The following is a 13226-nucleotide window of genomic DNA, read 5'->3' as shown; positions in this document are numbered from 1 at the left end:
TCAAAATGGTCATCAAATCATTTTCAATGAATTATTAAAATAAACCTTCGATAGGGTGTATTTTATGAAGTGGTGGGTGTTGGGGTTTTAGGGTGGGGTCAGCAGTTCTGAGAAACTGTGGTTATCATGCCAGTAACACAGTTATAAACAAAATGCAGTGTCATACCACTGACATACTGTAATATTATTTGCACCTACTGAAAGCAGTGGCAAAAGCAACAGGAAGTCCAAACGTGTAGTTAGATGACCACACGCACTTATTCTCAATATATCACGAGACTATATTTACAATTTCTGTCACAGTACTCAGTAACTGCTTGTTACGCTCAGAGCTGCAGTATGATACACTTTATCCTCCGTAGATCTAGGGGTGCTTATATCCCAGGCGGTAGGCTACTTCTGCAGTTACTTGGGGTTACGTGGAAATATTGTGAATAGATCAACTCATTTAAAAATAACATAAAATTACAATTTGAATAAAAAAATCCACATATTGAGTCAGCTGGAACTACTGAACAATGTGTTGAGAGTGCATGAAAAATAGTTAGCAAGCGATCAAGCAGATAAGTTGGAAAAAGGGATGGTTGAAATGGTTGAAATTGATAACTAAAATGGTGATAGACAGTTAAAAAAATAATGATATACAGTTCAAATGGTTAGCCTAAAGTAGTGGATGTCAAAATAGCTAAAAGTCATGGATAATAGTTGAATTGGTTAGCTAACGGATAAACAGTTTACATAGCTTTAAATATTTAGCAAATGGATCAACAGTTGAAATAGTTACAGTAGTAGGTTATAGTAGCTAACCGATAAACGTGTGTCATGTTAGCTTAAGTAGTTAGCTTAATGAATAAATGGTTGAATTGGTTACATGGACTTGAATTACTCTGACAGGGCTGTGGGTACAAAAATGGTAGGAAACCACTGCTGTATGTGACGTACTTTCATGAAAAAAAACATCTTGGAAAAAGGTTTGAGTAGCAGGTTTAAAGATTAAACTGCAGAGGCAGCATGTAATGGAAACTATTTTGGCTTGTGACTTAAATAAAAATCACAACAAAGCTACGTATGACTTTGTCAAATTGAGCATAACGTGTGGAGGGGGGAGTCTGCTGGTGTCACATAAATAAGAGCCAAAGGCCGTGCTGACACAGAAGCTGCTTTAAAAAAAAAAAGCTCATATACTCACTTCTGCTCCTTTGGTTCAGGGCTGTGGATTTCTGGCATGACGTGATTAATCTCCATTCTCAGCTTCTGAGAGAGGGAGTTGAGAAAGAAGAGCAGTGATGTAAGTTTGGTACCAAGGTTTGTCATTACATCACATATAGCCGTAGACTCAATGGTAGATGACTCAGGCCCCAACCTTCAAATGCCTTCATATCTCAATTAAAAGTTGGTGAATGAAATGCCTTTGTGTGCTGTCAAAAGCTCTGCTGAGGCCTCCAGGAGTGGGTGCATTCAGAAGAATAATGAGGGATTTTTATGCAAAACCTTGGAGGGAATATATTCACCACAGTACCTGAATGTCATCCAGCAATTCACACTTGTGAATCTTGATGCCTTCACCCTGCCCCCTCTCTCCTGGGGGGAGTTTTGGTGGAGCTGTGTGGTGAGAAACAGGCATTAGCACGGACACGAGTACATTTCAGAAAGGTGGCATATACTTGGTGAAACAGTCAGTAGACATGTAGCACTGTGGACTGTCTTGACAAGCTCCTTCACGCCTACGCTCGCTTTCACAGACCAGCATGCATCACAACTTCATCCTCCATTGAATGAGAGAAGGAAAAGGCTGAAAATAGCTGTGTCTCTTCCTCTTTTTAGTAAATCAAGTTGACTCTGAGTGCATTGGGGCCTTTAAAGAACAAGTCATCATAATTTGTGGGTTGGTTGGTACAGGAATTTGCAGCATAATAATAGTGAGATAAGTTTTGATTATAGTGTATCACAGGTCTCAAATGATACAAAAACAGAACTGTCAAAAATATGTAGTAAAATATGAAAAAAAATCTGTTCATCATAAAAGCAAAACATACAAGATACTTAAGTCAACATCAGTGACTACGTTTACATGCACATAATATTCCGGTTTTTGCCCTAATTCCAAAAAAGACGATAATCCGACTAAGCTGTTTACATGGCTAATGAAAGTGAGTATTCCACTAATATTCCCGTTTACATGTAGCCGTGCAAAACAGAATTTTTTTCAAAGTTTATCAGAGGCGGCAGACTTTTTGGACCGTGCAAACACAGCGTCCCTCTTTCATTCCTTCAACCAGCTTCTTGAAAAGGTCGGTGTAGCGATGTTTGCGCATATCCAAGAACCTGTTGATATCCAGAGGCCTGTAGTACAAAGCAAGATTTGGAGTTAACAAGGTAACTTCAGGTTCAACCCAATTTTGTGTATCACGACGGTGGATCACTTGTTACCGGGTAAAATCGCTGTGGTGACTTATGCTGAACACCTAACCTGGTCGGGACCAGGTTATGTTGGAGATTAGAGATCAACCCGTGTAAAAGCACCGCCTACTGACCAATCAATACTCCATTGATAACAGCGTCACCATTCTTAGAAGATCCGGTGGAGCTTGGTGCGCGGAGAGAGAAAAAGTTAAAACATTTAGAGACCGACAACCCATTAACATTCTCTGATGGGTATTTTTATGAAAGATATAGATTTTAAGCGGAGGGAATTATGTATAGGTTATTTGTCGGCTTCTTCTTGCCAATGCGCACATCGGTTTGAATTATCTTTTTATATTATTTATTTGCTCTCACGATTGTTTACCACTGCCAGTGTTGCAACTGACATAATAGGCGAAAGCAATGACATTTTATGGAAAGCACAAGTGTAATTATGGCCAGATCTTGTGCCTGACTGATGGAGAAGTGATATTGATAAGCACTATAAGTTGTGATTTACACATAACAGCGTCTGCTTTTTTTGCCAGCTTTCCTTCCTGTTAGGAAGCAGCGACTTTATTGCATTTTGCCCATAGATTGTATATTAATGGACAGCGCATGTGTGACGTCACCCATTGGTTTGTGGAGATCTGCTATCCGTCGTCGAGTTTGCCGTTACGGGCACAGCCATCCTGGTTTGCGGATGTGACAATTTTATACGAGAGGGAGGAGTGAGGGAGGAGCCCTTACACTCTACGTTACGTTACACACTTTCACTGGCAATCACATCATAACCACGCCCTAAAACACCCCCTGCTTTATCGCCGACCATAATTCAAAAAATTAACATCATTCTGTGTTGCAGAAGACTTAAAACTATCGATTGAGACCATAAAATCATTATGAAAATGTTTACTGAGGTAATAAATCAAGTGAGAAGTGGGTCACTTTCTCATAGACTTTTACAGAAACCGACCTCCTTTTTTGCCCCCTGTTGGAATTCAGATAGAATGCAGGTTTAAGGCACTTTCGCATTTGCAGCACTTCGCCGAACCGGATGCGTTGTCCATTAATATACAGTCTATGGTTTTGCCTGTAAAACCGTGTCTGTGTTCTTCATATTTATGTAGAATTATGGTTTCTTCTTCTAATGTAGAATATTTCTGGTAGATGTTTGAGATTGGTCAGCTGTGCAAACACCGCCTCTTTTATGTGAACGCGTGCGTCACTGGATTGGGAAACCCTGGGTTGATTGAACTAGTTTTTAACCACCGTCGTGACAGAGCTTATTTGGGACCGCGGTTGTTAGGCTTAGGTTAGTTAGTCAGGTAACTGAAATAAATCCAGGGCATGTTGATCTTGATTCGTAGTACAGGCCTCTGGTCTTTGATAATATTTAAAAGTCGCTGTGTTTCTCCTTCTTATTGGGTCTGCAGCCTTGCCAACTGTTGGCTGGTTGGTTTGTGTACAGAAACCATAGCAACGGACAGAGCTGACCACAAGCTTGCGGTAAAAAGCCCGATTGAGATGCATATTCCAAATGCACTGTATACATGTCTAACACCCGAATAATACCGGAATATCCCACATGTCTTAATCGGAAAATGCTATATTTGGAAAAAGGCTTTATTTGAAATATCCAACCGGAATATGCTGTTTACATGACCTGTATCAAATTCGGAATATTGTCATATTCGTAATTATAGTTGAATATTGGTGTGCATGTAAACGTACTGAATGAAGTGTTTGTAACCCACAAAATGCAAAGTGAGTTCTATCCACTAAACCACACAAATGATTTAACTAATAATTTAAATCACCTCACAACAAACTTGGTATTTGTTTTTGAGCTGCAGCTTTTCGTAATAATATAAAGTAAAGATTAAAAGGAATAATAATAATATCGTACCTTTCCCCCAGAGGAAGCTGTCTTTTCTGCGTATAGCCATGTTGTTGATGGTGTAGAGCGACTGACGGCTGTGCAGGAAACAAGCTGAGTGTCAGAGTGAAAAAAGGTCCGGCGATGCCATTCGCTGACACTGAAGAGACTCCAACTTCACTCAACAGTCTGTTGCTGCATTTCTGGTGACGTGCACAACAAAATGTTGACATAGAGTCTGTTTATGGGGACATTTCTTTAAGAAACACAGATTCATTCATTAGAAACCTACAATTACACAGCACCAGTCTTACTATTATTACACGTCTTGTGACAAATACTACCTCTACAAAAATGACTGCTAACACTGTACTACTATTACTACAAACATTAAGTGCCTTACAAAAGAATAGGATACAATATAACAAATATGCATGAAAAGGAAGGCACAAAATAAGAGCCACATTTTATTTTTCTACTTCAATAAGGTAGGAATGTAATTGTATTCACCACTTTCCCAATAGGCTACAATCACATTGTCCTGTTTTACCACAGTGGTCTGGTAATTTGGCAACAAATGTATTTGGTATTGTATGATAGCAACCAAATAACCATGTCATTTGTTTTTTTACAAAATGGTCTCAAACTTGTCTTCTTAAACAGGAAGTAAACAAAACTTAAACAGAGCGGGTCTTCATTCATTTCTAAATATGAGGCCCCACCTAGTGGGTGCTTCACATTTCTTAACACTTTCACAGTGTTGTATAAGGTACAAATCATGGTGTATTATTACGTTTTCACTTACTCACTTACCGTATTTGTAGGAATGAAAAACAAGCACTGAAAGCCTTTAGGCTTTTTCTCTATGCTGCCATTCAGCATGTGGCATAGTTATCTTTCTAAAAGTCTGGTCAGGGTGCATTTTGTTGCTTTGTGTTGCTTGTACGGCTACATGTACCAAAAAAGGGAATATTCCTACTGTATTGTTGTGCTTATGTTTTGCTGTTTCATGTTGGATGGCATGGCTTGTACTGTACACTGTCTTGAGAATGCTTATTTTGTAGCATTTGCTGTCTTAATGTCATCTTGTTGTCCTCTGTAAGGCTTCATTTTAACCATCACCTTATTGGTTTCAAAACATCTTGCCAAAGGACTTGAAAATTAGCCAGCTCATTAATACTTGGCACATTTACAAAAAGTTGATTAATGTGCGCTGTCCTTAAATGAAGTATTCAACATTTCTGTTATTGTCAACAAATAACACGAGAAGACCAAAACCAACAATGTCTTAGGCCGTTTCATTACTCTCTGACTATTCAGTCAGTGACTGACACTGATGTTTTGCTAATAAAACTTTATAAGTAAATGTTACATATATTTCACTATTTTTATTCACTGTAAGTTTACTATATATATTACTGTGTTACATCCTATGTGGAATTAATGTTGATCTTTCACTGATTTTTTGTTTCTTCCTGCCATGATGGACAATTTAACAATGTTACTTGACAGTTAATCTGTACCTTTGTGAATCCAGTTTCCAAATTTCCTGTCAATGATTTTGTTGTCCAACATTGTTTTCACAATTTCCCAATTGCTTCCTGTTTTCTACCTTTTGCTGGAAGTGTGTTGAAGTGCACAAGTAAGGGCAAGAGAATATCATTACTTTTGGAGTTATGACCACAAAATGTACATATAATGTAGTTACTTCCTTGCAATTGTTAGTTTGGAAAGAAACTAACTTTAAATAGATTTTAGACAATGCAAGTTATAAAAAGCGTGTGTATGGGGAGTTTAGTTCTGTGCAATAAGGCAGATATTTTAAACTTCATGAGTCAAGATCAGTGTGTATTTTAAGTAGGATGTGAGTATTTTGTGTGGCGAATCATCAACTATATCTGACTTTCTTGACTTGATCTGACCTGAAACAAAGGTCACTTACTGTAAGAATAGTGTGACTAAATGCTTGACTAAGAATATATTTTATTTCAGTTTGAAATGGACATTTTCAAATTGCACTGACCACTTATAACATATTGCACTTCTTTCACGAATGTGCCAGGCTCTTCACATGAATCTAATCATATCCTAAAATTGTCTGTGTGTCAATCACTGCTCATGCACACGCATTCATTCTCCCTTGTGGGGGGAGGGGCATAGGAGACCGTTTGGGCTTTAGCAGAAAGGGGGGGGAGGGACTGAGAAGATGTTGATGTTCAAATATTTTGGCTAAGTCCTGGATCTTCACAATCCTACCTACAGCACCTTTAAGCCAACTTCCCCTACTGTCAATCATCAGGAGCATTTGTTAGAAGACTGCTGTTGCCTGTTCTGTCTGACATGCTGTCATCCTGCGTAATGGCTTAAATCATTGTGGTCTTTTGATCATTATGAGGAATGCATTGTTCCCAGTATTTCATATTTAGGAGAATAGTTTGTGATAAGACAGGCTTGCCAGAACATCTACCATCAATGGATTATTAAACAGGCCTACTAGCAACAGGCCCAGGGGTCCAAGGGATCAGGGGGCCCTGGGCCAGAGCCTTTGTCTGAAGTGACTGTTAACATTTCCTGCTGGAAAGTCAATCAAACTACAAAGAGACTAAAAACAACTACAAAGAGACAAAAAAATGGCTGCAAAGAGATGGAAAACTGCTGCAAAGAGGACCAAATGATGACAAAAGAGACACAAATAAATGAAAGAAATGCAACTTGACTGCAAAACAACCACAAATACCCTCAAAATGAGCACAAAGAGACACAAATTGTCACACAATTGTCTGTAAAGAGACAAATTGACTCAAAACAACCACTGAGAGACTCAAAACAGCCACTGATAGGAGGGGTAACGACTGTGCCTAGAGGCCAGTTGTCTCACAATCTGCAAAAAGCAAATGTAGCTTTTCTAAGGGCCCGTCCACACGTACCAAAATAATCTTTTTTTTACCCGTCTTCCCTGGATTCGTTTCAAGAATAGTTGCGTCCAAACAAATCCACTTGCAAATGACTCAATACGTTACTTCATATGCCAGGCCTGCTACAGAAATTCACCAAAAAACGGAGAAGAAGAGCATAGTCACTTCCACTTCCCATCATAACCATATAACATGACTAGCTAGATTATAATTTTCTCTTAATACATCCGTGGACTATAATAACTTTCACCACTGCTCATTTTATAAAGGCCGCCGCAAGAAAATGTGTCTTTGTTTACGTTGTATAATGTGCTGTTGGATTGCTTTTTATTTTGCATGATTGCAGCGCGCTAGCAGCGAGCTAACGTTAGCGCGCTAACGTTCGCTAGCTCTAACATCGGCAGTCAAACAAACATCAATGATCCATGAATGATGTCTTTTTAATAATCTATAAGTTTTCTTGCAGTAGCCTTTCTACAATAAGCCGTGGTAAAAGTTACTATAATCCGTTCAAGGAGTTGATAAGCAGACAGATTAGCTAGCTAGTTGATAAGTTATCTACTTCCACTTTATAAACAGATAGCCATAGCAGCTAACGATAACGTTACGTCAATGGTTACTTCGCTGCTGTAGCGGTCAGCTACTTTAGCGATGTTTAACGTTGGCTACATAATGTTAGCAATATATCTTGTGTAGAGAGTCCAGAGGGAAGGGTCAGGGAGCAGAGACACAGTATTTAGATATAGTGTGCTGGTTTGACTACGGAGATGGGACATGCTCGCTTAGCTTCACCTCAGTTGTGTGCGTCAGCGGGCGTGGGAGAGGGTGTAAAAGAGGGGTGTGGCGATGACATCATCAATACGGATCCGTATTCACCATCCATACGAAGCCAAACAATCAGATTTTTTCACCCTGAGACCTGGTTTCAAAATAGTGAGTTTTCAGGCAGTGCGTTTGCAGGATTCGTCTGGACGGTCGGCCCAAACGATGCAAAACGTGCGTTTGCACAAAAAAAACGTTTCCGTGTGGACGGCCCTTAGTCTGATGGAAGCGTTGGTAACATTTGAAGGAGAAGTGTAAGACACAGTGAGAACACAATAAGATCTAATCCCTCAGACCATTTGGAGCAGGTCTAGGCTACATATGGCCACATTCTTATAGCAGGGTATATGCGTCGCCTATGTGTCCTATCCATATTAAGCAGTCCCTCCAGGATTTCGCGATGTCGCGATCGCGCCAATTCACGCGAATTCAACCAATCACCGCGACTTTGGTGCGACTCGCAATTTTGACCAATCACCACAACTTTTCTGCAACTTTGACCAATCATTGCGGTCTCCTGCAAAGCGTCGTCATACGTCAGCAAACTCACTTCCTTGTTTTGTTCAGAAGATGCAGCAGCATGCGCAGCAGACATGTGTGCTGCCAACGTCTCACATTTACCTACAAAAATAACAGCAAAGGACTGTGAAAAACAGTATCCAGATGTTCTTTACTAAAGCGGGGGTAAACTGTTTTGCAAGACGTGCAACGATTTAGACTTTAACAATTTAAAAGTCGCTGAAGTTGCTGCCGTTTCAATCCTGGCTGTCGGCTCTCTGCAGCGGGTGGGGCTACTGCTCCGTTCCCTCCGCGACTGACGCTTGCACACACGCAAACACACACACAGACAGACACACAAACAACACACACGGTGGATGCAGGAGAAAAAGGAGATGAGACGACACGATGACCTAAATTGAGGACAGCTACGCTCGTTATTGTAAGTGCAATGATAAGTCAAAGTCAGTACTTTATCAAACTGTATGAATGTGAGTCCCAGGCCAGGTTAGGAAATGAACTAACAATGTAAAGATCAACATAGATATTTTCAAATTTGATTCATTCAATAAATTATTATTTTTTTTGTCTTAAATCCACCAGACATTTTCATATTATACCAACATTTGCAGCATCCTGAGCCTTTTTGGTAAGTTAGGAAAACTCAGCCCAGGATAGTTTTATTCTCTCGTTTTTATTTTTAAAGAACTATAAAAAAAAAAAAATCGCAACTTTTTTGCAACTTTCACTGTCTCCCGCAACTTCATTGCAACCAACATACAAAATACATCGCATTTCAGGCATTTTGGACCGCAACAATCTCAAAAACGTCCGCGAAATCCTGGAGGGACTGATTAAGGACTACCTATTCAACTGTGAGCAGAACTAGTACTCATTCAAAGTATTTCTCATGTCACAGAAACTGGAATTTTGGAAGCTATTGTCATACTGTCAATGATGTTTTTATTCCTGTACTGCCCGCTCTTATATCCCCGGCTGTAGTCATCACACATTTCTAATGTTTGATTTATGCGAGATTATACATGGGTTTCTCGGCAACGTCATCACTGCTTGCGCACGCAACTGGGGGGCAGAAAGAAGACGTGGTTTGTGTAGCTAGCTAGCTAGTAGAGGCATAGCGTAAGTCAAAATGCCAAGGAGTTGTTGCGTAGTTAATTGTACAAACAGAGCCAGTGATGGGTGCCTGATGTTTAACATACCTAGGGGGAAGCATGCTTTTGCCAAAAACCGGCGAAGGTTATGGCTTCAAGCCATAAGAGGGGCAGATTGGGGTCATGTGCAAGAGTCAGGCTCCCATTGTATCAATCAGAAAAGTTGCAGCTTGTGGTTGTTCAGCTAAGTGATATCTACCTGTCAGGGCTGTGGTACTCGAGTCCGGACCATAGACAATTAAAGGTCCGGACTCGAGACAAGTTTAGACAGCTAGTTAAAGCTACGCCGATGTTTTGCTAACGTTAGCGCAACAGTGTTAGCCTAGCCTACTAGGTAAATATTACGACTGCCTTCGGAGTTTACTATATCGATATAGTAAACTCCGAAGGCAGTCGTCTGCGTCCACGTTGCCAACATAAGACCTGTGGCGTTAGTGCTCATTTTGTACATAACTTTATTGAATGAAATATTAAGCTTCGCTCCTCTGAGATGGGTGGGTTTTTGTTATGTTACATACAAAGCTAACTGGCTATAGTTAGCCTACATTAGCTAACGTTGCCGAGACAGTGGCAGTAGAGCTTCGGCGAGCTAACCAAGACAGTGTTATGGACCTCTCGCCCACAATCAACCTCTGCTGCGAAAAACAATCAACCTGCAGTGATGTTTTGAAACTAACATATCGTACCTTTTCCCAGAAGTCCTGGCCATTAGTTTAAGGCATAAACCAACCATAAGGGTACACTCAGGAGTAACCCTGCTGCTAACACGGGCTATTACATTAGCCTAAAATGATAATTATAGCCATACATATATATCACAATAACACTGCAAAATTAAAGACCGACAAACAGATCAAACTAAAATCATTTTTTATGGAGTCAGCAGTTATATACAAGCAATAAGGAAAGCTTAAAGGAATACGCCACCGGAATGCATGTCGAAATTCTAGCAGCGATGTTTCCCCATTGGAATGAATGGCAAACAGAGCTATAGCTAGCTTCTCATAACGAGAGCTCTCCAGCTCACAACAAATGATTAAATTGTAATCGGTCAAAAACGTTAGCTTTGTAAGACCGTAAAGTATGTGTTATATAAATACCATGACGAAATTCAAAGTGTAAATATATGCAATGTATGTCGAAAGTCTAGCCGCGAGGTTTCCCCATTGGAATGAATGGCAAACAGAGTTATAGCTAGCTTCTCATAACGAGAGCTCTCCAGCTCCCAAAAAATGATTAAATTGTAATCGGTCAAAAACGTTAGCTTTGTAAGACCATAGAGTATGTGTTATATAAATGCCATGACGAAATGAAGGGACTAAGACAATGTGCACTGAGACAAAAATGCGTTTGCATTATCGGACCAGCTCACCAATCTGTCTTTCTGCCCCTGGTATGCGCACACACCCTGTAATGTTTGTAAACAGGAAACCCGTCTATACGCACACAGGGTCAACCGGCCTATATGCAAATGGTAATAATTTAGCCTAGGTGTTATTTGCATTACAAGCAGAGAAATGAGATCTGATCACAAGTGGTCACTCAGGACGCATTTAAAGACACATTCTGCTGCCTGCTGGAAACAGCTACTTAGAGCTGTCCACTTGTGATCGGATCACTCAGAACACGTTTTAAAACAAGCTGTAAATGTAACCCACCCCAAATTGGCTGGTTGTGTTTAAAATTTTAAGCAGGGATGATATGATTATGTGATCAATATTTGTCACCATAATAGGACATTTTGTACATTCATCCAAGCTAATTTGAACTGAAGCTAAAATATTCCTTCAGATATAATACATGAGTAAAAAAAAAAAAAAAAAAAAAGGGTATGAGTTTCCTATTTTCACTTATTAATCAGACACAAATATCTCAGGTTATGCCACTTTGTTTTAATTGAGTCATTTTAATTCTCAACACTTTTCAGCAGTGGCAAACACTTTGCGGTAATGCCCACTAGGTGACATCTGCGCAGCGCTGGTGTCGTTCTTTCCTTAACCTGTTACAGAGGGCGAAACGGCGAACATTAGCTCTGAAAGAAAAAAGGAAAAAACATCCTGAAAAGTGATTTATTTTTCTTTCTTTTGATGGTGGTGTCTGAAAACTTTTATCTGTTGACATAGCGGTACTGTGGGACTGTGTGGCGGCCTGTGAGAGAGACAGCGCGGGTGCGACGGAGGAGCGGTGTGTTTCCACTCTGCTAGCCGTAGCAGGAGAGAGCATGGTGGACAGCGGGCTGGACTCTGAACTTCAGGCCTGAGTTTGGATTTCCATTTCTACTATCTCACGAGTAAGGTCTTTCCCTCCCGTGGATTTGGAGGATCGTGTCGGATAATTTTTTTTTTAGACTGAGCTCCAACAGGTTTACTGGGTTGTGCACAACTAAATTAAAGAGACTATTGCTGCAGCACAACTTAAAAAGTGTGGTTTCTGGCCAGAACATATTTTGTTGACACATGTATTTTGGGGTGGTAAATGGGAGTGTAATATGCATTGTTGGACATTTTCAATAATACTATTTTTTTTTTTTAAAGAGTTACTGTGTGTTGGTGTTTTCAAGACAAATTAGTATTAAGTGTCAGTGCATTTGATATCTATCTTATCTTTATCCCTCGAACCTGGACATTACTAAAAGTATTGAAGTAGTGATCCCAGACCTTGAGGTGTTTTTGCAGGTAAATGTTGAAGGCTGATTAGAACCTGGTTACAGAAACAAGCCCTGATTACTGCTCTACTCTTTATAAGCCATATATCAGTCAGAGCAAACGTAATCACATCTAAAGTGGCTTTCAGCAGTTGTTGTTGATAGTCACACACATCAGCAGCAAGTCACAGGAAGAAGCATTAACTTTGGACACGCTGCATAAATCGCAGGTGCACAAAGTGCGTCGGATGAGAGGGACGATTGTGTGATTATTAAGGGACAATTGTGTGACAATTGAGTTATTAAGGGGCCATCCATCCCAATTTGTGGCAATTAAGATATCTCCACTTGCAGAAACAAGTGCACCAAGTGTTTTGATTTGTCATCGGGATTCAACAACAGCAAGCTACCTTAACCCTTTCTCTGCCCCACATCACCCAACACCTGCCAATCAGACACATTTGTGAAACTTTGGTTTAAAATACTCCTCTTTAGCCTCCTAAAGGCCCTGGTGTTTCATTCAGTTGCCATAGTAATCTATATAAAGCAAGACATCTGTATATATGTGTGTCTGTGTTTTGGGGGGAAGGTAACCTGCACGTCACATGCAGACGCCACATGCAGAACACTTCACAACAGTAGGGGGGGGTGTTACCGCCTTTGTCTCTTTTCCTGCTTCCAACGTTAGCTCTACATGATTGCTGGATATAAGTCAGACACTATATAGTATTAAGTTGCTGTGAGCTGTAGCCTACATTCACTTCTAAACAGAGGCAGAACATAACGTCTCTGAGATTATTCCTTCACAGCGCTGTGCAATGGGAGAAAATCTCAGAGCCGAACCAGCAGACTGATCTCATGAAATGGCGTATGTATGACACGCCAATTCGTAT

The 13226-nt window shown here is 40.2% G+C and overlaps 1 protein-coding gene across 3 annotated transcripts in view; it reads right to left on the bottom strand.

The window, feature by feature from the left end:
• The window catches only part of LOC114568959 (cytohesin-4), a 70747-nt gene that overhangs the window by 17437 nt on the left and 40084 nt on the right, over positions 1 to 13226 (bottom strand). Inside the window, exons 1-4 of one of the 3 annotated variants that reach the window (XM_028598649.1) lie at positions 11062 to 11190; positions 4313 to 4485; positions 1520 to 1602; positions 1190 to 1254 (exon numbers count right to left, since the gene is read on the bottom strand). In XM_028598649.1, the coding sequence (XP_028454450.1) occupies positions 1190 to 1254; positions 1520 to 1602; positions 4313 to 4352 (188 nt within the window). In that variant the 5' untranslated portion in view covers positions 4353 to 4485; positions 11062 to 11190. Of the gene's footprint in view, positions 1 to 1189; positions 1255 to 1519; positions 1603 to 4312; positions 4486 to 10616; positions 10642 to 11061; positions 11191 to 13226 lie in introns of those variants that run through there. The other 2 variants (XM_028598651.1, XM_028598650.1) reach the window with 2 other exon arrangements.

Source organism: Perca flavescens, chromosome 15, assembly GCF_004354835.1.
Source record: "Perca flavescens isolate YP-PL-M2 chromosome 15, PFLA_1.0, whole genome shotgun sequence".
NCBI classification, from domain to species: domain Eukaryota; kingdom Metazoa; phylum Chordata; class Actinopteri; order Perciformes; family Percidae; genus Perca; species Perca flavescens.
This window is presented reverse-complemented; position numbering and strand designations above follow the sequence as displayed.